This window comes from Hypomesus transpacificus, chromosome 16, assembly GCF_021917145.1.
Source record: "Hypomesus transpacificus isolate Combined female chromosome 16, fHypTra1, whole genome shotgun sequence".
Lineage (NCBI taxonomy): Eukaryota > Metazoa > Chordata > Actinopteri > Osmeriformes > Osmeridae > Hypomesus > Hypomesus transpacificus.
Window position 1 is genome coordinate 1,266,178 of NC_061075.1, and position 27,944 is coordinate 1,294,121.

A 27,944-nucleotide genomic window follows, 5' to 3' on the forward strand; every position below is an offset into this window, starting at 1 on the left:
TAAAACGTTCTAAGACTGAGAACTGTGATGTTTGGTACTTGTTCCAGTCGGTGCCTTTAGCAGACTGTACCGCTGACGGACCGCTACTAGAAATCATTCCGACTATCACGGAAAACGGTTCTTGGCGATAAAGGATTGTAGAAATTGCTTTGGATTTTTTTTTTTATGCGTGGGCAGAATAAATCACGGTGAGCTGTACCATACGGTTGTCACTTAGTTCATGTTTTTAGCTAAGTTCACGATACAAAAATGGCATCTCGCTCTCCATCATCGTCCCCGGATTCAGCCACGGGCTCAGGTACCGACCCAGCCCGGCCCGACACCGGAGAACCACTCGGTGGAGGATCAGACTCAGATTCGGATTTGGGATTAGGGAAATTCGACTGCGGCGCAGTTGATGCGGGGCATCGACTGGAAGGAGAAGACCTGGAGCAAGAGTTTGAATCGGCAGCCGACCGTTTACGAGACCTGGTACAGACGGCTAGTCGAGACCAGTTATTGTACCTGTACGCCAGATACAAACAGGTGACTACAGTACACGCAGACACTAGAGTGAAACCTATTCGGTATCGCCAAGCTAGAGCAAGCTAATTTGAAAGTTATACTGAATCAGAAAGTTGTTTAATGAAAATTGCTAGGCTAGCTAGCTAGCTTACTAGCCAATGTAAACTGGGTGCATTCCACACGTGATGGAGTGAAGCTGACATCATTTTTGGATGCACACACACTTAGCTAGAGATGATGATGATGTATATCCACTTATTTAGACCATGTTCTCCATTATACACCATATGTCAATGACATCAGGATGTTAGCCTACAATTCTATTGGGATGATGAGTGTGAACACTTGGGTAATGTAATAGTAGGTAACCTTGGTAGGCAAACATTAGGTTTAGGTAACTAGGCCAACGTAAGGTTAGAAATTTAAAATCTAGTTTTTTTCCCTTTCTTCACAGGTTAAAATTGGAAAGTGCAACACAGCAAAGCCTGGCTTCTTTGACTTCGAGGGCCAGAGAAAATGGTATGACAGTGATTAGTTACTCACTATTGTTGTTGTATTAAGTCCTGATGTAGCAATACTTAAGAGAATATCAGTTCCTTATAAACTGGAACTGAAATGTTCCTTTAAGGCAGTGATTCTCAACCTGTGGGCCACAGCCATGGTAGTTACTTTGAAACCTTTCAAAACTTTTTATACTACGCCATACCAAGAATTGTGTTGCCCCACCATGAAATAAGCAAGTAAATTGTGTATTCTATTGTGTATGTATTCACATTGAAATTCAGAAATTGACTTGAGCCCCACGACTGTATGGATTACTTAAACAGTGTTGCAAATAACCTAGTCCTAGACCCATGACAGAATGTAAAAATGCAAAAATACAATAATTTACATTTTTGGTACAGGTCAAGTTCAGTTTGGGACGGTTAGTTTTGCACTTCGGGACGGTACTGGGACAGTGAGTAAAAAGTTAGTTGCGAGCCGTGAGCAATGCAAGTGGGCCGCAAAGTGGAAAAGGTCTGGAATGGCTGTTCTAAGGGAAGGTGTGTGTCACAGTTTAAAGTTCCTAGGATCCAATGGCTGTTCTAAGGGAAGGTGTGTGTCAGAGTTTAAAGTTCCTAGGATCCAATGGCTGTTCTAAGGGAAGGTGTGTGTCAGAGTTTAAAGTTCCTAGGATCCAATGGCTGTTCTAAGGGAAGGTGTGTGTCAGAGTTTAAAGTTCCTAGGATCCAATGGCTGTTCTAAGGGAAGGTGTGTGTCAGAGTTTAAAGTTCCTAGGATCCAATGGCTGTTCTAAGGGAAGGTGTGTGTCAGAGTTTAAAGTTCCTAGGATCCAATGGCTGTTCTAAGGGAAGGTGTGTGTCAGAGTTTAAAGTTCCTAGGATCCAATGGCTGTCCCTAACAGAGAAGTTATTTTACAGACAGATCTCTCTCGGTATTTAGTTTCAGATGTTAGTTTATTTCCTCCAGGAACACAATGACACTTATTGAGGGACTTGTTGCACTTGTTGGTTAGTTGTAACTGATTTAACTACTTGTACTCACTGTGAATTATATTATTGTTGGTTGTTTGCTCCAGGTATACTCTGGGCACTTTCGAGGATCATGTTGTTTAATTGTAGCTTGTTTAACTACATGCTCTTCTGGTTCTACCCATTGGCACTTATTTGCTTTTCACAGTGTATGCTTCATGTTTTGGCTACCCGCAATGTTTTTGGGGCCATCTCGTTATTTATGATCATTGACCTATGCAATTTTTATAAAGCTCTCTCTTGTAAGTCGCTTTAGATAAAAGCGTCTGCTAAATGAATACATGTAAATGTTTCATTACCAATCCTGCTTCTGTTCCTGTTCCTGTTCCTGTTGATGATGCAGGCAGGCCTGGAAGCAGCTGGGGGACATGGGGTCAGAGGAGGCCATGCAGGAGTACGTCACATGCGTCAACTCATTAGACCCACAAGGCAGCCACAAGGTAACATACATTAATACACCTTCGTCTTATGTGATTTTCTACATGACCCCTTTACGGAGGCAGGAACTGCAGTGCCACACTGCAGTGCACTGGCATAGGCTGACCAGAAGATGGCGCTGTTCGACAGTGTATCCGAGCACCTGAACTGGAGCTGGGGCTCAGCAGAGATGCTGTGTGTGTGTGTGGCCAGTCTTATCCTTGCCCATAGCCCCCTCTGTGCCCCCCTCCATCACAACAACCGCCAGATCAAGTCGGCAGAAGAGGGAGGCTGGAGCCTAAAGACTGTAGTAGAAAGCCTGTTACTGTAGCCATCTGTGTGTTCAGCTCTGCCCTCAACGCTCCCTGCAGGACCTCAACACCTCTTCAACTGCTGCTGGGGGGGTCGGTGAGGCACCACAGCAGCCCTCTGCTGACCCCATGTCCCCCCCTCTTCGTCATCCTTCTGCCCCCCCCCGCCCCACTCCCCCCTGCGTCCAGGGCTGTCACAGCCAATTACAGCCTGGCAGGCTCTGCTCTGACACGTCCCATTCTCAGCTCCCTCTCTCTCCCTCGTGCTGCTGGGGGGACTCGCTGACTCCGGCCACAAACAGTAGATGTTTTACACGCATACATACACACACAAACACGCCCCGTCCACTGAAAGGCCCGTTATTGTATTAACGTTAACAAAGCAGGTTGTTGCTATTCTTCCCTCAGGCCCAGTGCCACCCCCCCCCCAGTGACCCTTCAGGCCCAGGTCTATTGTCAGGCCCCTGTTGGTATTACATTACAGTGGGACCGGGGAAAGTGCATCAGCGAATATTCCCCCCCTCCACCTCCTTTAGTCCTTTCAGAATCTGCCTGCTCGGTTGTTTTGGGCTCTCTGTGGCGAACTAACGTCTTTTAGATCCTATTTGCGTGACAGCTTCTGCCCCCCGCGCCAGTGAACGTCTTCCCCCCCGACAGGGGAGTAGGACCGGGGCACTGCACCAGGCAGACCTGCCCCCTCAATGCTGCTCTCACACACAGACCAACGACTGCACAGCTCTAATATATATATATATATATATATATATATATATATATATATATATATATATATATATATATATATATATTACAAAGAATCGTGAGCACATTTATCAGCGATTTCACAAAGTTACATTCCATTTAATTAAAAAACCAACTCAGGAGACCTACTTTTAGGATCTAATGCGTAGTTCTGTTATTTGTTTACCAAAGTCCCCAGTGTTGCTCAACTAGGTACAGTCTGTCCCATAATGCACTTTGTCTGCTGACGGCTGTTGAGATGTCCCCTGTGACCTCCCAGCCTGCAGACGCGTGAACATAAACAACAGGTAGCCTGGTACTGACTGGGAATACACTGAGCCTCGGTCACCTAGCAACTTCTTTGTTCTCCTTGGTCACGCCCTCTGTGGGTCGACAGTCAAGTGAGTTAGAACCAGAGAGAGAGAACAAGAGAGGGGGAGTACGAGAGAGAAACGGCTTGTCCAGAGAAATGAGCTTGCAGCTTAACACAGCTAAAGGTGAGGGTGGGGGGTGAGGGTGAGTGGGAGGATGTGGTTGGGAGCTGGACTGTGTCATTGGAATGCAGTCAGATTTGGTTGTTTAATCGTGTTTATTGTGGTTGTTCATGTTTATTTATTTGTTTGTTTGTGTATTTCAGGACAGGCGGGGTGCAGAGAGGAGGACAGGATTCGGAGGCCCAGCCGTCAGCTCACTCTATCAGGAGGAAATGATCCGGTAGGCTCACACACACACACACACACACACACACACACACACACACACACACACACACACACACACATATACCTGGAAACCATCAGTTCTCTGGCTAACAGACAGACACTGGGACTGACTGCCAGACAGGCAAGCGACAGAAAGACTGACAGACTGACTGACAGACAAGCAGACAGACAGGTAGGAAAGCAGATAGTCAGGCTCGATCCCAGTTTCGTTGGCAGACAGACAGTGTAAACTGCAGCAGAGCCTGGAAACCAGAGACAGTCCTGATTTATGTTAATGACATAGGTTCCCTCCCTCTCTCTCTCTCCCTCTCCTCGCCTTACGGGAACTCTAGCAGAATCGTTCAAGGCCAAACCCCCGCCCCTATCAGCGGAAAGTAGAAAAAGGTTCTATTTTAGATGAAAATGAGATGATGAGAGAATCATGCAGGTTCCCCCTCATAATCACTGTAAGTCATTAGTATGCATGAGCAGAGGTGGCCAGAGAACTGCCTGCTTTTAATTGCTTTTTCCGGGAGGGGCTTTTCCGAGGGGGGGGATATGGAGGGTATGACTAGACTGGCGGGCGGGCAGGCACCGTCTCCCTCAACGATGCCCCTCCTGGCGGAACAGAGGAGTGATGCCCCCTGGGAAACAGGAAGCAGGAAGTCATTAGCAGGAGGCCGCGCCCCCCGAAGCCCAGATGGAGGGGTATCCTCACGCTGCTCTGCCTGTCACACTCACTGCTCCACTGCCTTCCAATTTACCCCCCCCTCCATCTCTCTCTCTTCCCCTCTGTCTCTCTCTGGGTCTGCCTTTCTGTCCACCTACATTCTGTGTCTCTCTCTCTCTCTCTGTGTCTCTCTCTCTCTCTGTGTCTCTCTCTGTCTCTGTGTCCCTCTCTGTCTCTCTCTCTCTGTGTCCCTCTCTTTCTCTGTGTCTCTCTCTCTCTCTGTGTCTCTCTCTCTCTCTGTGTCTCTCTCTTTCTCTCTGTCTCTCTCTCTCTCTGTGTCCCTCTCTTTCTCTCTGTCTCACTACCTCATCATCCCTCTCTCCTCTGCTGTTCCGCCCCCCTCCGCTCTCTCCCTCCCACTTTCTCTCCTCGTCAGAGTGCCTTCCTACTAATTGTGATTCCAGTTGCTCGATGTTCTGCTCTGTTTGGAAGGACTGATTAGTGATATCCTTCATTAGAGTTTGCAATCTGCCGTGTGTACAGTAGGCAGTGATCCTTATTCACCAGTTGAAAAGGTTACTTGCAGACATCAAGGGTATTTCTATCATCTGACTGGTTGATTGGTATTTCCAGAAGACGTGATTGGATGTCAGGGACTGAGACCTGGTTTTGTTTAAACTTAGTAGTGGTGTGGTTCAGCTCAGCGATGTGTTCCTGATAAAGCCATGTGTGTTTGTCTGTGTGCATGGTTGTGTGTGTGAATGGTGTTTGTGTGTGTGTGTGTGTAGTGTGTGTGTGGTGTGTGTGATGAATGGGCCAGCCTGCTGCAGGTCTGATCAGTAGAGGCCAGATCACAGCTGGTAGATGAGTGTTCTCCAGAGCCGTGGACCTCCAGCCTCTCTGATGAATGAGGCCCATATCTGCCACAACACCTACCCTGGGTGTGTGTGGGTGTGAAACTGGTGTGTGTGGGTGTGTGTGGGTGTGTGTGGGTGTATGTGGGTGGGTGTGTGTGGGTGTGAAACTGGTGTGTGTCCATATGCCGGACACCAGAGAGTAAATGCAGCAAAGCACTACTCCTGGGGAGGAGACCTGTTTGTGTGGCAGAGGGGCCGTGTGGCAGGGGGGGGGGGGGGGGGGCAGAGGGTCCGTGTGGCAGGGGGGGGGGGGGGGGCAGAGGGGCCGTGTGGCGGGGGGGGGGGGGGGGGGGGGGGGGGGCAGAGGGGCCGTGTGGCAGGGGGGGGGGGGCAGAGGGGCCGTGTGGCAGGGGGACGGGGGGCAGAGGGGCCGTGTGGCAGAGAGGGGGGGGGGGGTGGAGTAAACAGGAACAGAGACCCAGCATGTTACAGGAATGACAGAGTGGCCTGTGACCTTCCCAGAATGCAATTCGGCCGTGCTGTTGTCAAGTAATTTGTCAGGCCTCGATTAATTGTGTGTGTGTGTGTTTGCCGTTTTTCTATGTGTATGTAGCCTTCACGTACGCGTGTGTGCACGTGCGTGCGTGCGTGCCTGTGTGTGTGTGTCCAGCCACTTGTGAGGTCCACCCCTCTCCGTCCAGCACTGGGAGACTGATGAGCTCGGCCATTGATTAGTTGTCGGGGGAGACGGATGGTTGCCACGTGCCAGGGTGTCTCAGGGGTCACAGCCCCGCCCCCTCATGAATAAACATGAGGCCTGATTATAATCAGGAATATGCAAACGAAGGTGCTTGTCCATATTCAGGCCTCGTCACATGAGTTATGTACTGCTCATAATGGGATGAGAGACGGCGGGAGGACGAGCGGGAGGGAGGGAGAGAGAGAGAGGGAGGAGGATGGAGGGGATGACGAAGAGGTCTTTGTCTCGGACCAGACACATCTTTGGGGGTAATCTGCTGTTGCCTTATGAAGCTCTTCCATATATGAGGCCTCTATACCTGTTGTGAGGCTGTTTATGGTGAGAGGCTGGGGCTGGGGCTGGGGCTATGTTACTACAAGTGGAATACAGTAGTACTAGGCTGGGGACTACTGGGGTAGGAGGCAGGGGTAATAAGGTAGGAGGTAGGGGTAATAAGGTAGGAGGCAGGGGTAATAAGGTAGGAGGTAGGGGTAATAAGGTAGGAGGCAGGGGTAATAAGGTAGGAGGCAAGGGTAATAAGGTAGGAGGTAGGGGTAATAAGGTAGGAGGCAGGGGTAATAAGGTAGGAGGTAGGGGTAATAAGGTAGGAGGTAGGGGTAATAAGGTAGGAGGCAGGGGTAATAAGGTAGGAGGTAGGGGTAATAAGGTAGGAGGCAGGGGTAATAAGGTAGGAGGCAGGGGTAATAAGGTAGGAGGTAGGGGTAATAAGGTAGGAGGCAGGGGTAATAAGGTAGGAGGCAGGGGTAATAAGGTAGGAGGCAGGGGTAATAAGGTAGGAGGCAGGGGTAATAAGGTAGGAGGTAGGGGTAATAAAGTAGGAGGCAGGGGTAATAAGGTAGGAGGCAGGGGTAATAAGGTAGGAGGCAGGGGTACCAGGCCATTGCTGGGGTGCAGTGCTAGGTCTCTCAGGGGGACAGGGAAGGGAGTGGGGGGTCTCCTGGTGAACAATAGACCACTCAGTGCAATTAAACAGCAGTCCTGTGTGCATAGACACAGAGGGAGAGGAGTAAAGCCCTAAATGGGATTTAGCCCCAATCCTACTCCCCCCTCTCACTCACTCCCTCCCCCTCCCCTCTCTTATTCTCTCCCTTACCCCCTTGGCTTTGGTGCCTCTGATACCAGGAGGTGATTAGCGAAGCAGAGATGTAATTGGAGAATTCTGTGTGTGTGTGTGTGTGTGTGTGAGTACTGTGTACAGACAGCAACTGTCTATGTAGAGGCATGTTATAACAACATGTTTATATACCTATTCCACCATCGTATACCTGCACCCCTACACACACACACACACGTTTGCCCCCCCCCCCCCCCACAAAGTTAAGGCTGGTGAGGAGGTCATATGTCCTCAATTGCTGTGTAGAACATATGAATGATCCATCCCCCTCCCTCCCTCCCTCTCTGTCGTAGGGAGGAGGATAAGAACATCTTTGACTACTGCAGAGAGAACAACATGCAGAACGTGAGCACAGCCATCAGCTCCAACAAGGTGGACGTCAACGCCAAGGATGAAGAGGTGAGACGACAGCGTGGGTGTGGCTGCACCTGCTCACCTGTGTGTGTGTGTGTGTGTGTCCACGTGTCCACCACATCCCTTTCCCACCCTCTCTCCACCCTCTCTCCACCCTCTCTCCACCCTCTCTCCACCCTCTCTTCACCCTCTCTCCAGCCTCTCTCCACCCTCTCTCCAGCCTCTCTCCACCCTCTCTTCACCCTCTCTCCACCCTCTCTCCACCCTCTCTCCACCCTCTCTCCACCCTCTCTTCACCCTCTCTCCACCCTCTCTTCACCCTCTCTCCACCCTCTCTCCACCCTCTCTTCACCCTCTCTCCACCCTCTCTCCAGCCTCTCTCCACCCTCTCTCCACCCTCTCTCCACCCTCTCTCCAGCCTCTCTCCACCCTCTCTCCACCCTCTCTCCACCCTCTCTCCACCCTCTCTCCAGCCTCTCTCCAGCCTCTCTCCACCCTGGGATATGTGGGAAAGGCTTAAGGCGTTAAGATCATTAGGTGTCTCCCGCTTGACCTGAAATCTCTTCATGTGCTCCAAGCTCCATTCATCACAGGGACGCAGAGGGCTTAGGGCATCCAGAGGGCCCGCCCCTTCCCCTGATGAGGGCCCAGTAGCTGCCCCTCTGGCTGGCTCCTCTGCTCCAGATGGTGCTGCTGGAGCCTGCTGGAGGCTGGGCCAGGGCCCCCTTTGTGGGGCTGGTCCGCTTGTTGTTTGAGGGGGGCACCTGGTGGCTGTCGACCTGTAGTTCAGCGCTCTGACCAGCAGAGGGCAGTAGTGAAGTTCCGCTCCGCTAGGTGGGAGAGGGTGCAGTTTGAGTCCATCTGGCGCTCGGCGGGTGGGAGGGGGGGGACTGACCAAAAAGACACGACGTGATTGCGAAATACCTCTGATGTGTTTAGATGTTTCTTATCAACTATCCTGGAGAGAGGAGAGGAGAGGGGGGGGGGGGGGAGAGAGGAGGGGGGGAGAGAGGAGAGAGAGAACAAACAGGTGTGATATTGGACAAATAATCCCCCATCATCAATTCTCTCTTTAATCTCTCTTCGGGTCACAAAAATCAGGTTCAGGAGTTGTTTCCGGAACCATCCGGACAGATTTCGGAACTAAGAGTTTTAATAACAGGAGGAAGCTGAGTACTGTTTTGTGATGAAAAAGTGACGAACGGCCAACAAGAGGATAACCCAGCAGAGAGAGAGAGAGAGAGAGGGAGAGAGAGAGAGACTGTTTAGCATCCAGCCCTGGCCTGGACCATAAATATCTATTTGAACCTGCAGTCGTGGTGATCAATATGATTTAAGCTATAGAAAAGGGCTCTGGGAGTTTGCTTTACCTAATTGGCTTAACTGAAAAATGAGCTCCTGGGGTTGTTTTAAGAAGGAGGCTTGGATGCAGGGAAGGAAGTGTGTGTGTGTGTGTGTGTGTGTTTGTCTCTGTGTGTGTCTGTGTGTGTGTGTGTGTGTGTGTGTGTGTGTGTGTAGGCAGCTGATCAAGTGAGCTGCTCCCATGTAGTCCAGAGCTTCCCATCAATCAAGTCTAAATAGTCCACCGGCCGTCTGCAATTTACCCCCACACACACACTCCTACACACACACTCCTCCACACACACTTCTCCACACACAGACCTCCACACACACAGGCCGCACAAATACAGCTAGCTTCCGCCCCCCGCCCCCCGTCCCCCGTCCCCGTCTGGCCAGCGGGCAGCTCCGAGCTCCTCCTGTCAGCGCCTGGACCAGGCCTCAGCTCCACTAGCTCTGGTTACAGATGGACAGACGGAGGGAATCTTTTCTTAATGGCCACAACTGAATGGTAGTTAACTCTGAAGAGCTGTGGGAGAGAGAGGGAGAGGGATGGATGGTGGAGAGAGGGATGGATGGTGGAGAGATGGATGGATGGTGGAGAGAGAGATGGAGGGATGGATGGCGGGGAGAGAGATGGATGGATGGATGGTAGAGAGAGATAGAGGGATGGCTGGAGGACAAAATACATTTCAACGCTCACTTTCAGACTTACAGATAGGTCTGCATAACTAATACCTAGTGTGTGTGTGTGTGTGTGTGTGTGTGTGTTCAGGGTCGAGCTCTGCTGCATTGGGCCTGTGACAGAGGACATAAAGACCTAGTGTCTTTGTTACTGCAGAACAGCGCTGATATCAACAGCCAGGTAAGTCTCTCTCTCTTTCTCACCCACACTCACACACTGCATACCCAGGGGCTAGAATATCCAGTCCAGTCTCCAGGTCCTCCAGGCTTCAGTCAGGAGAGACAGGAACATGGGGATAGCTGCTGTGTCACCTGACCCTCACCCTGGCCCTGCCCTGGCCCTCACCCTGCCCTGGCCCTCACCCTGGGCCTCACCTGGCCCTGGCCCTCACCCTGGCCCTGGGCCTCAACCTGGTCCTGCCCTCACCCTGGCCCTGCCCTCACCCTGGTCCTGCCCTCACCCTGGCCCTGCCCTCACCCTGGCCCTGCCCTCACCCTGGCCCTGCCCTGGGCCTCGCCTTGGGCCTGGCCCTGGCCCTGGGCTTCGCCCTGGTCCTGGCCCTCACCCTGGAACTACCCTCACCCTGGCCCTCACCCTGCAGGGCCGCAGAGAAGGGCTGGAGGGATAGAAAGGAAGGAAGGGATGAGAGGATGGAGGGATATTGTGTGTAGAGGGATGAGAGATGGAGGGATAGAGGTGAGGAAAGATTGAGGGGTGGAGGAGTGGAAAAGGGAGGGATGAAAGGATGAAGTGTTCAGGTTTAGAGGAGGCTTTAGTCCTAAGCTGGCTCAGCCACGCATCGGTAAATGAGTACAGTGACACACACACACACACGCTTTACTGCCTTCACAGTAAGACCAATCAATGTGAAGTCATCAGGCAAATTGTTTACATTATACAACCCATATCATGGCAAAGTTACATTTGCAAATGACTTTCTCTCATTTTGTGGTGCCAGAGGGGCCTTTGTCTTTCGTGTGTGTGTGTGTGTGTGTGTGTGTGTGTTCACGACCGGACCAGCTGACACACACTGAGACAGAGCGATGACACAGAGTCTTGGAAAGTTTGTCCTTCAAAATAAATAAACAGTGACACATTTTTTATGGACAAGATATCCAGACATTTTTTTTTTTTAACCATTGCGCTTGAAAACTGGCCTCCAAATGTCAAACACGTACTTACATATGTAAGATTAATTTATTTGTTATTAATCAGCCAAAAAAAAATTCTTAATCAACCCTAAAGAGAATTAGTGTTAATCATTCCTAAAGATAATGCTGATAGAAGCTTTGTCACTTCCTGGACTGTCGTAAGGGTGAGTATGAAGGTTGATGTCACTTCCTGGACTGTTGTAAGGGTGAGTGTGAAGGTTGATGTCACTTCCTGGACTGTTGTAAGGGTGAGTGTGAAGGTTGATGTCACTTCCTGGACTGTTGTAAGGGTGAGTGTGAAGGTTGGTTGTAGAGGACTGATGGATTGGAGACTGACCCCCCTCACCGTTTCTCCCAGACCTGGGTGGATGTGAGGAGGTGTTGTGGAGGTGGTTCAGAAGCCTGCCCTCAGGACGAGGACCTTGACAGGGCCCTGTCACTACGGCCCTCCAACCACAAGCTTATCCCCTGGGTCTAATGGGAGATGGTTGGTTTGGTTCTTGAACAGGACTGTGCTTGTACTAGTTTTTGTGGAGGTGAGATGCTAGGAGGAAATGAGGAGAACAGGATTGTGTTGATACTATTCTATGTCCTGGTTTGAGGCTGAGGGGGTGGTGATGGAGTCATCCTCTGGTTATTCAACAACCCAATAATAATCTGCCTTGACCTCTGCCAACTGCCAACCGACCGTTAAATAAAGATCAAAACGATTTATGTTTAATTTGTTGATTAAAAAAGAGTGCAGGGAGTAAAATAAAAAAACCTACAACAAAGTATTATTCCAGGGCAGCGAGGTCAAAAAATCGTTTGAATTAATCAACTGATTGTTCTGGTGAGTGTTCCCAAACGGTCTAACCTGCATTAGGGTACGTTTGATTTTAATCCTGGATCAGCGAGGGGGGGGGGGTTAGGGGGACTACAATAGGTACCTCTGTCTACCCGTGAACACCCTGTTCAGCTGCACACCACCTGTCCACTGGAGTTCATCCGGCTGCAGATGGGGGTGTGGTACATGTGGGGTCAGGTACCGCTAACGCTCAAAGTTGAAAAACTCCAGAGGTTTGATTTGTATTTACACGTTTTTATGTAGACACAAAGTAAAGATCAATCCGCTCTTGAAGAAGGATTTCATCGGATTTCTGTGTTGCGTGCGTTGATTAGACTGGTTTAGTCAGTAGCTTACCCCGTTCTACTTTGTGTTAACCATCAGTCCACCATGCGTATAAGGATAGGTGGAGCTTGATAGTCTACATAGTTCTGTGACATCATGCGTGAAAAGCTCATTTGTATTAACGTCACACGTTTTGATAGGTAGAAATACCCCAATTTTTACCAAGGCGTGAACCACTGAATAACTGTATTTGTAAATCATTTGCACGGTGGATTGATGGGGAGAAATGAAGAGTTTGTGATAAAGAACCTCATGAATAAGGCCTCTAGTTTGGCTTTGAGCACCAGGCAGGGTGAGTCTTACAGGCAGGGTGAGTCTTACAGGCAGGGGCGCTGCCAGGAATTTTGGGCCCCATGAAGAAGAAAAAAAGTCCTAACCTCCCCCCCCATATATGGCCCCCCTGCTTACAGGTTCTGGAACAGTCCATCATTTGAAAATACCCGGATATTTTGATAATCCCTCAGATATCTGAATATTCAATTCTTTTAAGTCTAGTATGTAAAGGACTTCCTTCCGTTCCCTGAGAACCTCTCAACATTCCTAGTTTGAGACAGCTGCCTTTGTGTGTGAAGACAGAGCTAGCCTAACCTGCTGTGGCTCACCTGGCTAACACGACTTCCCAGACGTTTGTGTCCAGACGCTGTAATCCTCATTTACACACTCCGCTAAACACGCTCCACACGCTCTCCCCTGTCTCAACCCCCCAGCTCCAGGTTAGTCTGTCTCTGACCTTTAGGAAGATAAGTGTCCCAGCTAACAAGCAGGGGTGGGACTGGGGTCGGGGGAAGGATTTACACGTAACAACAACAAACAATACTATTACAAACTCCAGACTTAAACCCTCATTATGTCTGTGTGTGGTGGGGGAAGCAGCAGGTGAGGTTGTCCAGGGGTCACTGTGGGAGGGAAAGAGAGAGAACCACACAGAGGTGTGAGAGAACCTGGGTTAGGAGGAGAGGGGGAGGAGAGGAGAGGGGGAGAGAGAGAACCACACAGAGGTGTGAGAGAGAACCTGGGTTAGGAGGAGAGGGGAAAGGTGGAGGAGAGGGGGAGGGAGGAGAGGAGAGGGGGACAGAGAGAACCAGGGTTAGGAGGAGGGAGGAGAGGAGAGGAGAGGGGGAGAGAGAGAACCAGGGTTAGGAGGAGAGGGGGAGGGAGGAGAGGAGAGGGGGAGAGAGAGAACCAGGGTTAGGAGGAGAGGGGGAGGGAGGAGAGGAGAGGGGGAGAGAGAGAACCAGGGTTAGGAGGAGAGGGGGAGGGAGGAGAGGAGAGGGGGAGAGAGAGAACCAGGGTTAGGAGGAGAGGGGGAGGAGAGGAGAGGGGGAGAGAGAGAACCAGGGTTAAGAGGATGGGAGGAGAGGGAGAGGGGGAGGGGGGAGAGGGGGAGAGAGAGAACCAGGGTTAGGAGGAGAGGGGGAGGGAGGAGAGGAGAGGGGGAGAGAGAGAGAGAACCAGGGTTAGGAGGAGAGGGGGAGGAGAGGAGAGGGGGAGAGAGAGAGAGAACCAGGGTTAGGAGGAGAGGGGGAGGAGAGGAGAGGAGAGGGGGAGAGAGAAAACCAGGGTTAGGAGGAGAGGGGGAGGAGAGGAGAGGGGGAGAGAGAGAATCAGGGTTAAGAGGATGGGAGGAGAGGGGGAGGGAGGAGAGGGGGAGAGAGAGGTGGTGGACTCCTGGAAGTGAATTGGATTGAAATACAATTGATATTGGCAGGTAGTGAGTTGTGTTTGAAAGTAAAGACGTGTGTGTTCCACCCAGAGGCCAACAGCGGGCGCTTCTACTTGTGCTTCTATCTCTCCGCCTGTCTCTCTCTCTCTCTCTCCTCCTGTCTCTCTCTCTCTCCTCCTGTCTCTCTCTCTCTCCTCCTGTCTCTCTCTCCTCTGTTTCTCCTGTCTCTCTCTTCTGTCCTTCTCTCTCCCCTGTCTCTCTCTCTCCTCCTGTCTCTCTCTCCTCCTGTCTCTCTCTCTCCTCTATTTCTCCTGTCTCTCTCTTCTGTCCTTCTCTCTCCCCTGTGTCTCTCTCTCCTCTGTCTCTCCTATGTCTCTCTCTCCTCTCTTTACTGTGTATTAAAACAACATGATCCATGAGGCCCACTGGGCGGCTCCCAGCACCGCTAACTCTAATTAATTCACTGGCTGTGTGTGTGTGTGTGTCCGCATGCATAGTTGTGTATGTTCATTGTGTGTGTGTGCATTGCATGCAAGCGTGTGTGTGTGTGTGTGTCTGTGGCGTGCCAAGCACTCGCCTGCCTCACAGTCTATCAGATAGAAATTCATAACTTAATTGAGGTCAGAGCCTGGGGCCGGGAGAACAAAAGTCTCCAGCGAAGACCTGCTGGATCAATACTCATAAATATCTGGCCTGGCTGGCCGTACAGGGCTAAAGGCTAGGGGCAGCAGAGGCCAGCAGAGGCCAGCAGAGGCTGGGGGCTAGCAGAGGCTGAAGGCTAGTGGGTTTGGGCTAGCAGAGGCTGGGGGCTAGTGGGTTTGGGCTAGCAGAGGCTGGGGGCTAGTGGGTTTGGGCTAGCAGAGGCTGGGGGCTAGTGGGTTTGGGCTAGCAGAGGCTGGGGGCTAGTGGGTTTGGGCTAGCAGAGGCTGGTTTCTCCAAACAAACCTGGTCCCTTCCAGAGGTGCGCAGGCTCTCAGTCATCCTGCACGTCTAGCTGCACCGAACTGCACGTCTAGCTGTGCCGAACTGCACCGAACTGCACGTCTAGCTGCACCGAACTGCACATCTAGCTGTGCCGAGCTGCACGTCTAGCTGCACCGAACTGCACGTCTAGCTGTGCCAAGCTGCACCGAACTGCACGTCTAGCTGCACCGAACTGCACGTCTAGCTGTGCCGAGCTGCACCGAGCTGCACGTCTAGCTGCACCGAACTGCACGTCTAGCTGTGCCGAGCTGCACCGAACTGCACGTCTAGCTGTGCCGCGCTGCACCGAGCTGCACGTCTAGCTGTGCCGAGCTGCACCGAACTGCACGTCTAGCTGTGCCGAGCTGCACCGAACTGCACGTCTAGCTGTGCCGAGCTGCACCGAACTGCACGTCTAGCTGTGCCGAACTGCACGTCTAGCTGTGCCGAGCTACACCGAACTGCACGTCTAGCTGTGCCGAACTGCACGTCTAGCTGTGCCGAACTGCACGTCAAGCTGTGCCGAGCTGCATGTCAAGCTGTGCTGAGCTGCATGTTGTGCTGCTGGGATATACGGCCATGTTGTCATCCTGGAGTCCCCAGGTAACTGGAGAGGTCACGTCGCTCATTTGGATTTGGTATTGACGGCTAACTGACAGGTCACTGTGACCCAACGGTGTGTGTGTGCTGGAATGTGTGTGTGTGTGTGGGGGGGGGGGGGGGGGAATGTAGCTGTGTGTGTGTGTGTGTACATGCACGTAGGTTTCTGGTGTGCTTATGTGCATGCTTTGATTTGTGGTGCCATAACCTTTCAGAATATAAACACATTGATTTGATATTGATGTGCGGCGCGAAAAAAGCTACAGCCTTTCGCTAAGTGCTTAAGTGCCCTTATATGTTTATGTTCAATGAAGGAGGGGGTGTGGCCTGGGTCAAGAGCTGTGTGTTGGTCCAATGAGAGCCCAGCCTGGTCGAACACCTAGCTATGGTCAGGCTCGCCATGTAACCTTGGTAACACTAATTACACAGTAGCTGTTTGGTGCAATACACACCCTGTGATCAATAAAGTTGACTTGACTCTACTGTACTCTACTCTGTCCTACTCTATAGCTGATGAGTCCTTGCTGTACGTTTCCTACTTGGCATCCATTTCCCTCCCAACCAGGATCGTTAGCCAGTTGTCGCGTATCATATATTGTATGTTTTATGTTAATTATATCTCATGTTAAACAACTGCACGTTAAACATTTTCTCAAGAGCAACTGAACGGGTTCAAGTGACGACACAGCTATTTCATGATTGGCCAGACTCACACACGACAACTTTGACGCGTGTTTTGTATTTATTCTGACACCTTCCGTTTCGCCAATGCTCAAATCCGGACCAGACAGTTTAATTGAAAAAAGTGTGTTAAAAAAAAGGTTTTGGTCCGCCTCTTCACTAACAGAAAGACTAAGTTTAATTATAAATAAAGTAAAGTAAGCAAACAGCCATGATCAGTCATGACTGACGTCAAACGCAGCAAACAACGAGAAGCTGGAATGTCCGACTTTAAGGAGGAGTTTTTTAACTCCTCCCCGACTGCAAGCGGCTACTCTCGCCGGTCGCTTCATGCAGCCACAGTCCATGTCCAACGCACCTATTGAGACCTTCCCTCCCTCCCTCTTCCTGCTGGTCTTGTTCCTCTGTCTCCAGCTGGGTCCTTCCTCAGAGGCCTGGCCGTGCGGCGGCCATGTTGTCAGCCAGCCCTTTTAACTCCGCCCTCCCTCCTCCACCTTCAGTCCTCTCGTGTGTGTTCGCTGAGGAGGTGTCAGCAACTCCGCTGATTAAACCGATAACAGACACACACACACACACACACTCAACATCACAAGCCCACGTCCACATGTGCCGGGTACACACACAGACCCACAAACAGTGACACGGGGCCAACCGTGGCTGATTGAAATTCTATGGCGAGGGCATTATTACACGCTGGTGCCCTCCCCTTTCCCAGCACCAGCGCCTGTAACAAATGGCTCAGTCAACCCAGTCATAACAAATATCCAGTAGAATTTGTCATAACGCATTGTGTGTCTGTGTGCGTGTGTGTGTGGCGGGGTGGGGGTATAGGAGGGAGGGGGGGGAACAGAGAGGGGAATGGAGGGTTTTCAGGGAAATAGGAGGAGAGAAGCGGGTGGAGAAAGATGTTCGGAGGAGAGGAGAGGAGGAGAAGAAAGGAGGAGACGAGAGGAGAGGAAGAAAGGAGGAGAGGAGGAGAAGAAAGGAGGAGAGGAGAGCAGGAGAAGAAAGGAGGAGAGGAGAGGAGGAGAAGAAAGGAGGAGAGGAGAGGGGGAGAAAGGAGGAGAGGAGAGGAAGAGAAGAAAGCAGGAGAAGAAAGGAGGAGAGGAGAGGAGGAGAAGAAAGGAAGAGAAGAAAGGAGAAGAGAGGAGAGGAGAGGAGGAGAAGAAAGGAGGAGAGGAGAGGAAGAGAAGAAAGGAGGAGAGGAGAAGAGAGGAGAGGAGGAGAAGAAAGGAGGAGAGGAGAGGAAGAGAAGAAAGGAGGAGAGGAGAAGAGAGGAGAGGAGAGGAGAAGAAGAAAGGAGGAGAGGAGAGGAAGAGAAGAAAGGAGAAGAGAGGAGAGGAAATGCAGACCGTGTGTTTCTCTTCTACATGAGGATGTCAGTGCTTGTATATGAGTGTGTGTGTGTGTGTGTTGCATTCTTACTTGAAGCCCTGTAATCGCCTTGTTTGTTTAGAAAGAGACAAGGTCTGTGGAGAATCGCTCTGAGAGCTTCTAGAATGTTCCTATGTAGACCCATAGAGACATCCCAATAGCAGTATCAACTACCACTCTGCCTGCACACACACACACACACACTCTTTCTCACTCACACACACTCACTCACTTTCTCACACACACACACACACACTCTCTTTCTCACACACACACACACACACACACACACACTTACTCACTTTCTCACAAACACACTCACAATAAGAAATTAAACCTGCACTACACGAGCCCTGACATTTATACCTGTTAGCAAGGATCACTCTGATCGTGTCTGGAAGAAATTAAAACTCCTGCGTTGATTTTACAGGCCTCGATAGAGGCAGCCGTAGCAGGGATAAAGATTTACAGCCCAGGCTGAAACCCCTTCTGGTTATACCTGTGTCTGGTCACCCCACATGTTCCCATCTCCCTCCTACAATCTGCTCTGATTGGTCCACTCCTGGGTCCATTTCCTGTGTATTCATTTATTCGTAACTGTTCCCATAAATTGCGAGATGCATTAAAGCTGTCCTCACTTGTTTCTAGACGGAGGTAGAGAGCGAGGGATGGATGGGTGAAATGAGAGAGAGAAAAGGAGAGGGAGGGATTGATGCAGAGGAACAGAGAGAGTGGGAAACAGACAGAGAGGGATAGAGTGGGGAAGAGAGAGAAAGAGATAGAGAGTGGGGAAGAGAGAGAGAGTGGGAGAGAGAGAGGGATAGAGTGGGGAAGAGAGAGAGAGAGATAGAGAGTGGGGAAGAGAGAGAGAGTGGGAGAGAGAGAGGGATAGAGTGGGGAAGAGAGAGAGAGAGATAGAGAGTGGGGAAGAGAGAGAGAGTGGGAGAGAGAGAGAGGGATAGAGTGGGGAAGAGAGAGAGATAGAGAGTGGGGAAGAGAGAGAGAGTGGGAGAGAGAGAGGGATAGAGTGGGGAAGAGAGAGAGATAGAGAGTGGGGAAGAGAGAGAGAGAGAGGGATAGAGAGTGGGGAAGAGAGAGAGAGAGAGAGATAGAGAGTGGGGAAGAGAGAGAGAGAGAGGGATAGAGAGTGGGGAAGAGAGAGAGAGAGATAGAGAGTGGGGAAGAGAGAGAGAGAGAGAGAGAGAGATAGAGAGTGGGGAAGAGAGAGAGAGAGATAGAGAGTGGGGAAGAGAGAGAGAGAGATAGAGAGTGGGGAAGAGAGAGAGAGAGATAGAGATAGAGAGTGGGGAAGAGAGAGAGAGAGAGAGGGATAGAGAGATCCTATCCTCAGGGCCACAGCCAGGGATGTTGGGCCCCATGACAAACCCATCTAACTGGGCCCCCTCTGGGCAGCTGTTGTCACCACATCTCTAGGACCTAACTGTCCCATCAAAAGCTTTACATAACTCTAATTAAATGCTTTCAACTGGCTTGCTTCTTGTAGTTCAATACTAGTACTAGCACAATATTTACTGCTGGTGATTTGTACATGCAAGTCTGCATACAGTATGCAGTTCACTACTAAGATTAAAAGCCACCTTAAAAAAAATCCTTAAGGCAATCTTTTACAGTCTCAATGTATCTTTATTGTAAAATTAAGAGATAAAATTCTCCTAACATTAATGAAAGATTTTTTTAAAACATTGTGATCACTGTATTTCTGGCACATCTACTGACTGCAACTAAACTTTGTCACTGATAAGTGTGCTAAGGCAGGACCAAACCATTTCATGCAGATAAAGGGGGGTGGTCGGTCAATATGGATGTTTACTTTTAGGTCAATGGGGATATTTAACTTTTATTGCAAAAAACAAAGATCATTAATTATATTTGAAATATATATATACTCAATGATGATGGTTTATATAATATATAATATCTTTTTATATTTTGTTTTACCTATTTTGGAATTGTCCGAACTCCCTCCCTATACGGCAGCCCTGCCTATCCCATCCCATCTCTCCCTCCATCTCACCCTCTCTCCCAAATGCCTCTCTGTCGCTGTCTCTCTCTCTCCCTGCCTGAACGCCCATTGATTTTCATATTACACTCTTTATGTATTTATTTATTTTATATATTTCTTTTTAAACATCATTGATGATCAGTGGGACTTGGGGCCCACAAATGTTAATTCTCTGCCACTCTCCCCCTCTCTTTGGAACTCTTAATGGATTCTAAGGTGTCCGGAGGGAGGGAGGGAGGGAGACTATAAAATGTTAGAGTGGATGGATGGGTAGCAGGAGGAGTGGAGGAGAGACCGGTGGAAAGAAAGAATGGAGAGGTGGGAGGGAGAGAGATGGGAGGGAGAGAGGGGGGAGAGAAGTGGGAGGGGGAGAGGAGGGAGAGAGGAGGGAGAGAGGTGGAGAGGGGGGGAGGGGGAGAGATGGGAGGGTGAGAGGTGGGAGGGAGAGAGGGGGGAGGGGGAGAGATGGGAGAGAGAGAGAGTGCTTTTGTAGTCCACAAGGTAACCCACCCTGGTATTTGTAGTTCTCTATAAATGGAGACGGGGTCAGAGTGGGATGGGGGCAGGGTCAGGGGGGGCGCGGGGTCAGACAGCTGAAGGACACAGGGTAGGGTAAATGCTGCCTAATCTCTCCTGGGGTAGTGGAGCTCACACACACTAGTGGCAAGGTTAACAATGGAGGACCCAGCACACACACTGACACACACACTGACACACACACACTGAGTGGCAAGGTCAGCACAGCTGGCTCAGAGAGTTGCCCAAGATTCAATTAGGGCTGCCCCACGCCTGCTGATCCTTTTAACACTGGCAACCCCACACACACTGTCCACTACGACACACTGTCATATACACACAGACAACCCCACACACACTGTCCACTACGACACTGTCATATACACACTGGCAACCCCACACACACTGTCCACTACGACACTGTCATATACACACAGACAACCCCACACACACTGTCCACTACGACACACTGTCATATACACACAGGCAACCCCACACACACTGTCCACTACGACACTGTCATATACACACAGACAACCCCACACACACTGTCCACTACGACACTGTCATATACACACAGACAACCCTACACACACTGTCCACTACGACACACTGTCATATACACACAGACAACCCCACACACACTGTCCACTACGACACTGTCATATACACACAGACAACCACACACACACTGTCCACTACGACACACTGTCATATACACACAGACAACCCCACACACACTGTCCACTACGACACACTGTCATATACACACTGGCAACTCCACACACACTGTCCACTACGACACACTGTCATATACACACAGACAACCCCACACACACTGTCCACTACGACACACTGTCATATACACACAGACAACCCCACACACACTGTCCACTACGACACACTGTCATATACACACTGGCAACCCCACACACACTGTCCACTACGACACACTGTCATATACACACAGACAACCCCACACACACTGTCCACTACGACACACTGTCATATACACACAGACAACCACATGCACACACAGACTCCTATAAATAAATGACTGGATGCCCACAAACTCAGGCAAGTCTCTCTCTCTCTGTCTCTCTCTGTCTCTCTCTGTCTCTCTCTGTCTCTCTCTGTCTCTCTCTGTCTCTCTCTCTCTCTCAGAAGTCTGATGAATGGCACGTGCTCATCATAATGTTATCTGCATATGAATGGAGGTAGTCTGCTATTGATTCTCCTCTGCCTGGTCCACCACAGACCCTGGAGACTGAGCTGCATCACTCTGTCCTCTCCTCCTCCTCTCTCCCTGTCATCCCCCTCTCTCCTGCACGCTCTCCTCTCCTTCCCCTCTCTCTTCTTCCCCCAGTCTTGCCTTTTCTTTCCCTTCCTCATAGTCTGCTCTCTCTCTCTCTTCCCTCTGTTTCTCTCTCTTTCTCTCTTCCTCCCAGCCCTGTGTCATTAGAACCAGCCCTGGCTTCATGCATCGATCATAAATCTTAATTGCTTGTCCATTTCTCCTACTTGTTTAATGTGACTGTCGGGTAGAGGGGAGGGAGGGAGAGAGGGAGATGAGGTGGGGACAGAGAGATGAAGAGAACAGAGAGAAAGAGGGGGGGATGAGAAGAGACTAATGCCAAGAAAAAGAATGCAAAACAAAGTGAGAAAAGGATGAAGAAGAGACAGAACCAGAGAAGTCAAATCATGCATTTGAGAGTTGAGAGTCTTGTTTCCTCTTCAATGAGTTCAAATCCCCCTAAAGCTTACATCACACCTACCATATGCCCCTGTTGTGCTAGCCCAGATCTAGATCAAGCCCAGTCTTGATCACCACAGCTTGGCCTACATCACTCTAGCCCAGTCCATCCTGGCCCAGCCCATCCTAGCCCAGTCCATCCTAGCCCAGTCCATCCTAGCCCAGTCCATCCAAGCCCAGTCCATCCTAGCCCAGTCCATCCTAGCCCAGTCCATCCTAGCCCAGTCCATCCTAGCCCAGCCCATCCTAGCCCAGTCCATCCTAGCCCAGCCCATCCTAGCCCAGTCCATCCTAGCCCAGTCCATCCTAGCCCAGCCCATCCTAACCCAGCCCATCCAAGCCCAGTCCATCCTGGCCCAGTCCATCCTAGCCCAGTCCATCCTAGCCCAGTCCATCCTAGCCCAGTCCATCCTAGCCCAGTCCGTCTGTCTCATATGCTTCTGCTTCTCGTACAGATGGTGCTGGATTTGACAGAGCTTTTCTCCACCAAGAATCTGTCTGTGTGTCCGGTACACACACACACACACAAAAACGAGAAAGACACAAACACATGAGCTTCTCGGTTTAATCTGCTTAGATCTTAGTGACTTTGACTGCTGCACATACATCTACATGAATAGACTGCAGCACACTCTCAAACACACACACACACACACACTCACACTCTCACACAAAAATTGTTTTGGTAAGGAGCCACAGAAATCCCACTTCATTAATCCTTCTGTCCATTCAGTCTCCTCTTCTGTGATTGGTTAAGAGGAACGGCGTGGCGGGCTAAGTTCTAACAGACCAATCACAGAACAGACCAATCCATTTCTGTACCAGTCTATTCAGTCTCTGTCTCTCTCTGGATACAGTAGGCCTATTTCATTATCCACCTCTTCATCAATTTCTCTTTCTCTCTCCTCTTTCTGTCTCTCTCATTCTCTCTGTCCCTGTATCTCCTTCCCTCTGCCCCTCCTCCCTCTCCTCCTCCTCCCTCTGCCCCTCCTCCCTCTCCTCCTCCTCCCTCTCCTCCTCCTCCTCCCTCTCCTCCTCCTCCCTCTCCTCCTCCTCCTCCCTCTCCTCCTCCTCCATTGTGTGGGACTCTGTTTTATTGCCCTGGATGCTGGATCCACCCAGGCGTTTCTGCAGAGCAAGGGGAACTTGTGACATTTCAAAGAGGAGTGTGTTTTCCTCTCTGGCTGGGATGGGACGGTACCAAGGAAGCATCTCTCCCTCTCTTTACTCTCTCACTCTCTCCCTCCCTCTCTGTGTCTTTCTCTCTCTCTCTACTCTCCCTCTACTCTCCCTCTCTCTCTCACTCTACTCTCCCTCTCTCTACTCTCCCTCTCTGTCTCACTCTACTCTCCCTCTCTGTCTCTCTCTCTCACTTTACTCTCCCTCTCTCTGTTTCTCTCTCTCCCCATAGCAAATGGGAGACAATCCAATTTGCCTCCCTCCCCCACCTCTGCCCCCCCCTCCCCCTGGCTGAGGCATTAGTGAATGCTGAGAGGATGGGGCATTGACCCCCCCCCCCCCACACACACACACACACACACACACACACCCTTGTTTTTAACTGTAGTTACAGAAACTAAGGGATATAGGGGTTCCTATGCACACTTCACCAAGTGCTGTAGACTCTTCTGTGCCTGCGAGAATTCTTTATCCTTATCTCTGTGTGTGTGTGTGTGTGTGTGTGTGTGTGTGTGTGTGTGTGTGTGTGTGTGTGTGTGTGTGAAAGAGAGAGAGACAGAGAGAGAGACAGAGAGAGAGAGAGCGCGTGCGTGTGTTTGTTCCGTACAGGACTGAGGGCAGATTAGTGTGAGCAGATTAGAATAAACCCTTTAAGCTTTAATTATGACTGTATGCATGTATGCATCCTGGTCTATCTCTCTGTCTGTCTCTCTCTCTGTCTCTCTCTGTTTCTTTCCCTGGTTTGTTGTAAACATCTGCCACTTCATTGGATTGTATAAGGACTCAACACCAGCAGTTGTGTGCATACCATCTCTTCAGTGGGTGATGGTGTCTGTGTAATTGATCGGTCTTTAGTGTTAAAGACTTTGTTCAAGTAAAAAATATATAAAATTTAAAGTGCGTATATATATATTCTTTTTTTTCGCTTGACCACATCCTTACTTTCCATCGTGACTTTCTAAGCAGCTCCATTGATGACACAACAGTTACCAAAGCGACAGACTACCTCTGTCCCTTTCCGTACAGATCTGACCGAGCATGAGGTCATTTAGCATCCTAACCCCCGCAGAGGGAATAGAACTCTCTAATCCAATCATCTGTAGTCTCTAAAGGGATCCCTCAAACCAAACAATAGAATAGGATGACACTCTGGGATCGTTTAGTCAGCCCTAGTTAGTGAGGATGGAGAGTCGGGGATCGTTTAGCCAGGCCTGGTTAGTAAGCACGAAAACCTGGGTTTTCGTCTATCTAATCATCATTAGATCAGAGATTCATTAAAAGGGGAAAAGCGGATTCACACACACTCGCACTCATCTCCCTGTCTCTCTCACACACACACACACACACACACACTCTAACCCCAACACCTCTCCAGTCAGCCTCCACCCTGCCCCCGGCCTCTTTGTTCCTGACTGGCCTGTGTGTCCAGCCTCACAGCCACCGTGGCTAACACCTTTAGCACGGCCCAGACCTCCAGGAGGAGGAAAAGAGCCACCCAGGCTTAGCCCTTCCCACGGCCCAGACACGGGCTCCCTCTCCCAGCCTGTTGAGCACGGAGGGCTGCCTGACCTCCCGGCCACAGTGTGTTAACCTAGGCCAGCGGGAATTAGTGTGTGTGTGTATGAGCATGTGTGTGTGTATGAGCATGTGTGTGTGTATGAGCATGTGTGTGTGTGTGTGTGTGTGTGCACGAGCCTGTGTGTGTGTGTGCCCAGAGGTGTCTCCTGGATCAGTCCTTTGGTTCCAGTGCCTCGAACCCTGCTCCAGGTTTAAAAGGTTTCATCGCCGTTCGCCCCTCTGATCAATATGTAATCTGCTCCAATAATCCCCCCGGATAGCACACAATCACTCACTGTTCACGAGGCCCACTTCACTTAGTTTCTACTTCCTGTGTGTGTGTGTGTGTGTGTGTGTGTGTGTGTGTGTGTGTACATGGAAGCCCTAGGTAACAAGTGGGTCCGTCTGCTTAGACAGCTGTGGACTGATATCAATATTTCATATCATGTTGGAGTGTGTTACCTTGTCGACTTACTACGTGTTACTTTGTGCAGTTCTTCTAGAAAATATTTTGGATCTGTTTTCTCACACACTGTACCCTTCTGTCACTGTCTCTCTCTCTCCATCCTCTCTCTCTCTCTATCCTCTCTCTCCATCCTCTCCCTCTCTCTCTAGGATGATGAGGGACAGACAGCGCTACACTATGGTAAGAACCACTCCCACTCCTCAGCTCAACTCTTCCATAGGATCTGGAATGGTGTGTGTGTTTCCATATCCCTCTCCTCTCTGCTGTTACGGTTCCAGGTGCATTTCATCCATCAGAGTCTCTTTCATCCCCCCCTGTTTCCATCTCTGTGTGTGTGAGTGTGTGTGTGTGTGTAGGAGGCATGTATAAAAGGTTTGTCTTTCTGTCTCCATCTGTGTACGTGCGCGCGTATGTCGAACGTACGTCTGTCTGTCTGCACGATTGTGTGTGGGTGTAGAAGAGGGGGGGGGTGGGGGGGTGATAATCACCAGGTCTCCCTGAGGAAATCAACAGTGCCCCCCCCCCAAGGGGCGGTCTCTGTGTCCTCTGGACCCTTGGCGTGTGTCTGCACCTGTGTGTGTGTGTGTGTGTACCATCTGTCTCCTAGTTGGTTATCGAAAGGGTGGGCATGCTTAGACCACCATGCATTGCCACCTGGGGAACAACATCCAAACACACACACACACACACATTCCCAACACATGCAGTGTTGTGCATACAGAACACACACACGTGCGCACAGACACCAAGCCCAGAAGATGAGACATAAAAAAATGACTAATAAACATAAGCGATGAACTCCGGGAGACAAATAGCAGAGAATGAAAATTCATTTCCACCTCTCTTTGCACAGGCCTCCAGTGGCTGCCTGGTGATTAATGGAGGGTTTACTGCTCACCATAAATTGTCCTCCTCCTCTACAGCTCCCCCGAGGATGAGGAGTTTTACTGCCTCGCACACACACACTCACACACACACACACACTCACACACACACACAAACACACACACACGCATTGTTTAAATCCAACAGCATTTAGAGGAAGAGTGGAGAGAGAAGCTCAGGATCCAGGGTTTGTTCTCCTGTCCTACAAAGAGCAGGCCATCCAGCGCACACACACACTCTCTCACACACACACACACACACTCTCTCACACACACACACCCCCCCCCCCCCCCCCCCCCCCCCCCCCCCCCCCCCCCCGAGCCGGGGCCGGTCTGGAGGTTAAAAGGCGGGGCTGTCTATCAGGACGTGCTGCTGACATCAGCTGTGGAGGTGGAGAGGGGAGGGTGCTCTTTAAGAGGAGCAGAGCGATTGACACTGGCGTTGGAAAGCACTCAGAGCGCTGGGGGGTGGAGGAGGGGGGGGTGGAGGAGGGGGGGGGGGGGAGGAGGGGAGGCGGAGGAGGGGAGGCGGAGGGAGGGGGGGGGGAGCAGCAAACGCCGGGGACACTCGCTAACCGGGTTAAGAAAATGCAAGCTCTCCTCCTCCCTCCTCTCTCCATCTCTGAACCCCAGCTGAAGAAAGGTGCTCTCTGAGTGGGACACTAACTGCATGCGGGGCAGTACGGGTGCCCACCGGGGAGGGGGCCGGGGGGGGAGGGGGCCGGGGGGGGAGGGGGCCGGGGGGGAGGGAGAGAGGCCAGTGTCACGGCCAATGAGCTTTTCATTGTCTCCTTCTGAACTCAAAGAGAGAACTTAGACACTATTAACACCAGCGAGGGTGATTAGCTGTGACTTTCTGTCTTACAGATTGGGTATGGTGGGAAGTAGGAGTTATGTTTATTTTTTCGCAGTTTGAAGATAATGCAAGCTTTTCTGTTTTTCTCTCTTCCTCCTCTATTCATCTCTCTTCCTCCTCTCTCTCTCTCTCCATCTCTCTCCTCTCTCTCTTCCTCCTCTATTCATCTCTCTTCCTCCTCTCTCTCTCTCTCCATCTCTCTCCTCTCTCTCTTCCTCCTCTATTCATCTCTCTTCCTCCTCTCTCTCTCTCTCCATCTCTCTCCTCTCTCTCTTCCTCCTCTATTCATCTCTCTTCCTCCTCTCTCTCTCTCTTCCTCCTCTATTCATCTCTCTTCCTCCTCTCTCTCTCTCTCTCTCTCCATCTCTCTCCTCTCTCTCTTCCTCCTCTATTCATCTCTCTTCCTCCTCTCTCTCTCTCTCTCTCCATCTCTCTCCTCTCTCTCTTCCTCCTCTATTCATCTCTCTTCCTCCTCTCTCTCTCTCTCTCTCCATCTCTCTCCTCTCTCTCTTCCTCCTCTATTCATCTCTCTTCCTCCTCTCTCTCTCTCTCCATCTCTCTCCATCTCTCTTCCTCCTCTCTCTCTCTCTCCATCTCTCTCCTCTCTCTCTTCCTCCTCTCTCCATCTCTCTCCTCTCTCTCTTCCTCCTCTCTCCATCTCTCTCCTCTCTCTCTCTCCATCTCTCTCCTCTCTCTCCATCTCTCTCTCTCCCAGCGTCAGCGTGTGAGTTTGCTGAGGTGGTGGAGCTGCTCCTGCAGGCTGGGGCTGACCCTTCCATCAGAGACCAGGAGGGCTCCCTCCCAGAGGAGGTCACCCAGTCTGGAGCCATCTCCTCGCTGCTGCGCCAGCACACCGCCCCCAAGGGCTAGCAGGCCCCGTCACAACAGCCCACCTCCCCCAGCCCCAGCCGGGACCCCCCCCCCCTGTCTCCCCCCAGCCTGGACCCCCCCAGCCTGGACCCCCCACCCTCCCCCCAGCCTGGACCCCCCCAGCCTGGACCCCCCCACCCTCCCCCCACCCTCCCCCCTCTGTCTCCCCCCAGCCTGGACCCCCCCCAGCCTGGACCCCCCACCCTCCCCCCAGCCTGGACCCCCCCAGCCTGGACCCCCCACCCTCCCCCCA

The 27,944-nt window shown here is 51.0% G+C and overlaps 1 protein-coding gene across 1 annotated transcript; it reads left to right on the plus strand.

Annotated features, from left to right (window-relative positions):
- The first annotated feature begins 70 nt into the window (after positions 1–70).
- Positions 71–27,777, plus strand: acbd6 (acyl-CoA binding domain containing 6). Its single transcript, XM_047036768.1, has 8 exons — positions 71–525; positions 959–1,023; positions 2,380–2,476; positions 4,143–4,219; positions 7,901–8,006; positions 10,075–10,164; positions 25,231–25,261; positions 27,537–27,777. The coding sequence occupies exons 1-8, from the start codon at positions 250–252 to the stop codon at positions 27,689–27,691; spliced, it is 897 nt and encodes a 298-aa protein (XP_046892724.1). The 5' UTR covers positions 71–249; the 3' UTR covers positions 27,692–27,777.
- Positions 27,778–27,944: the final 167 nt, after the last annotated feature.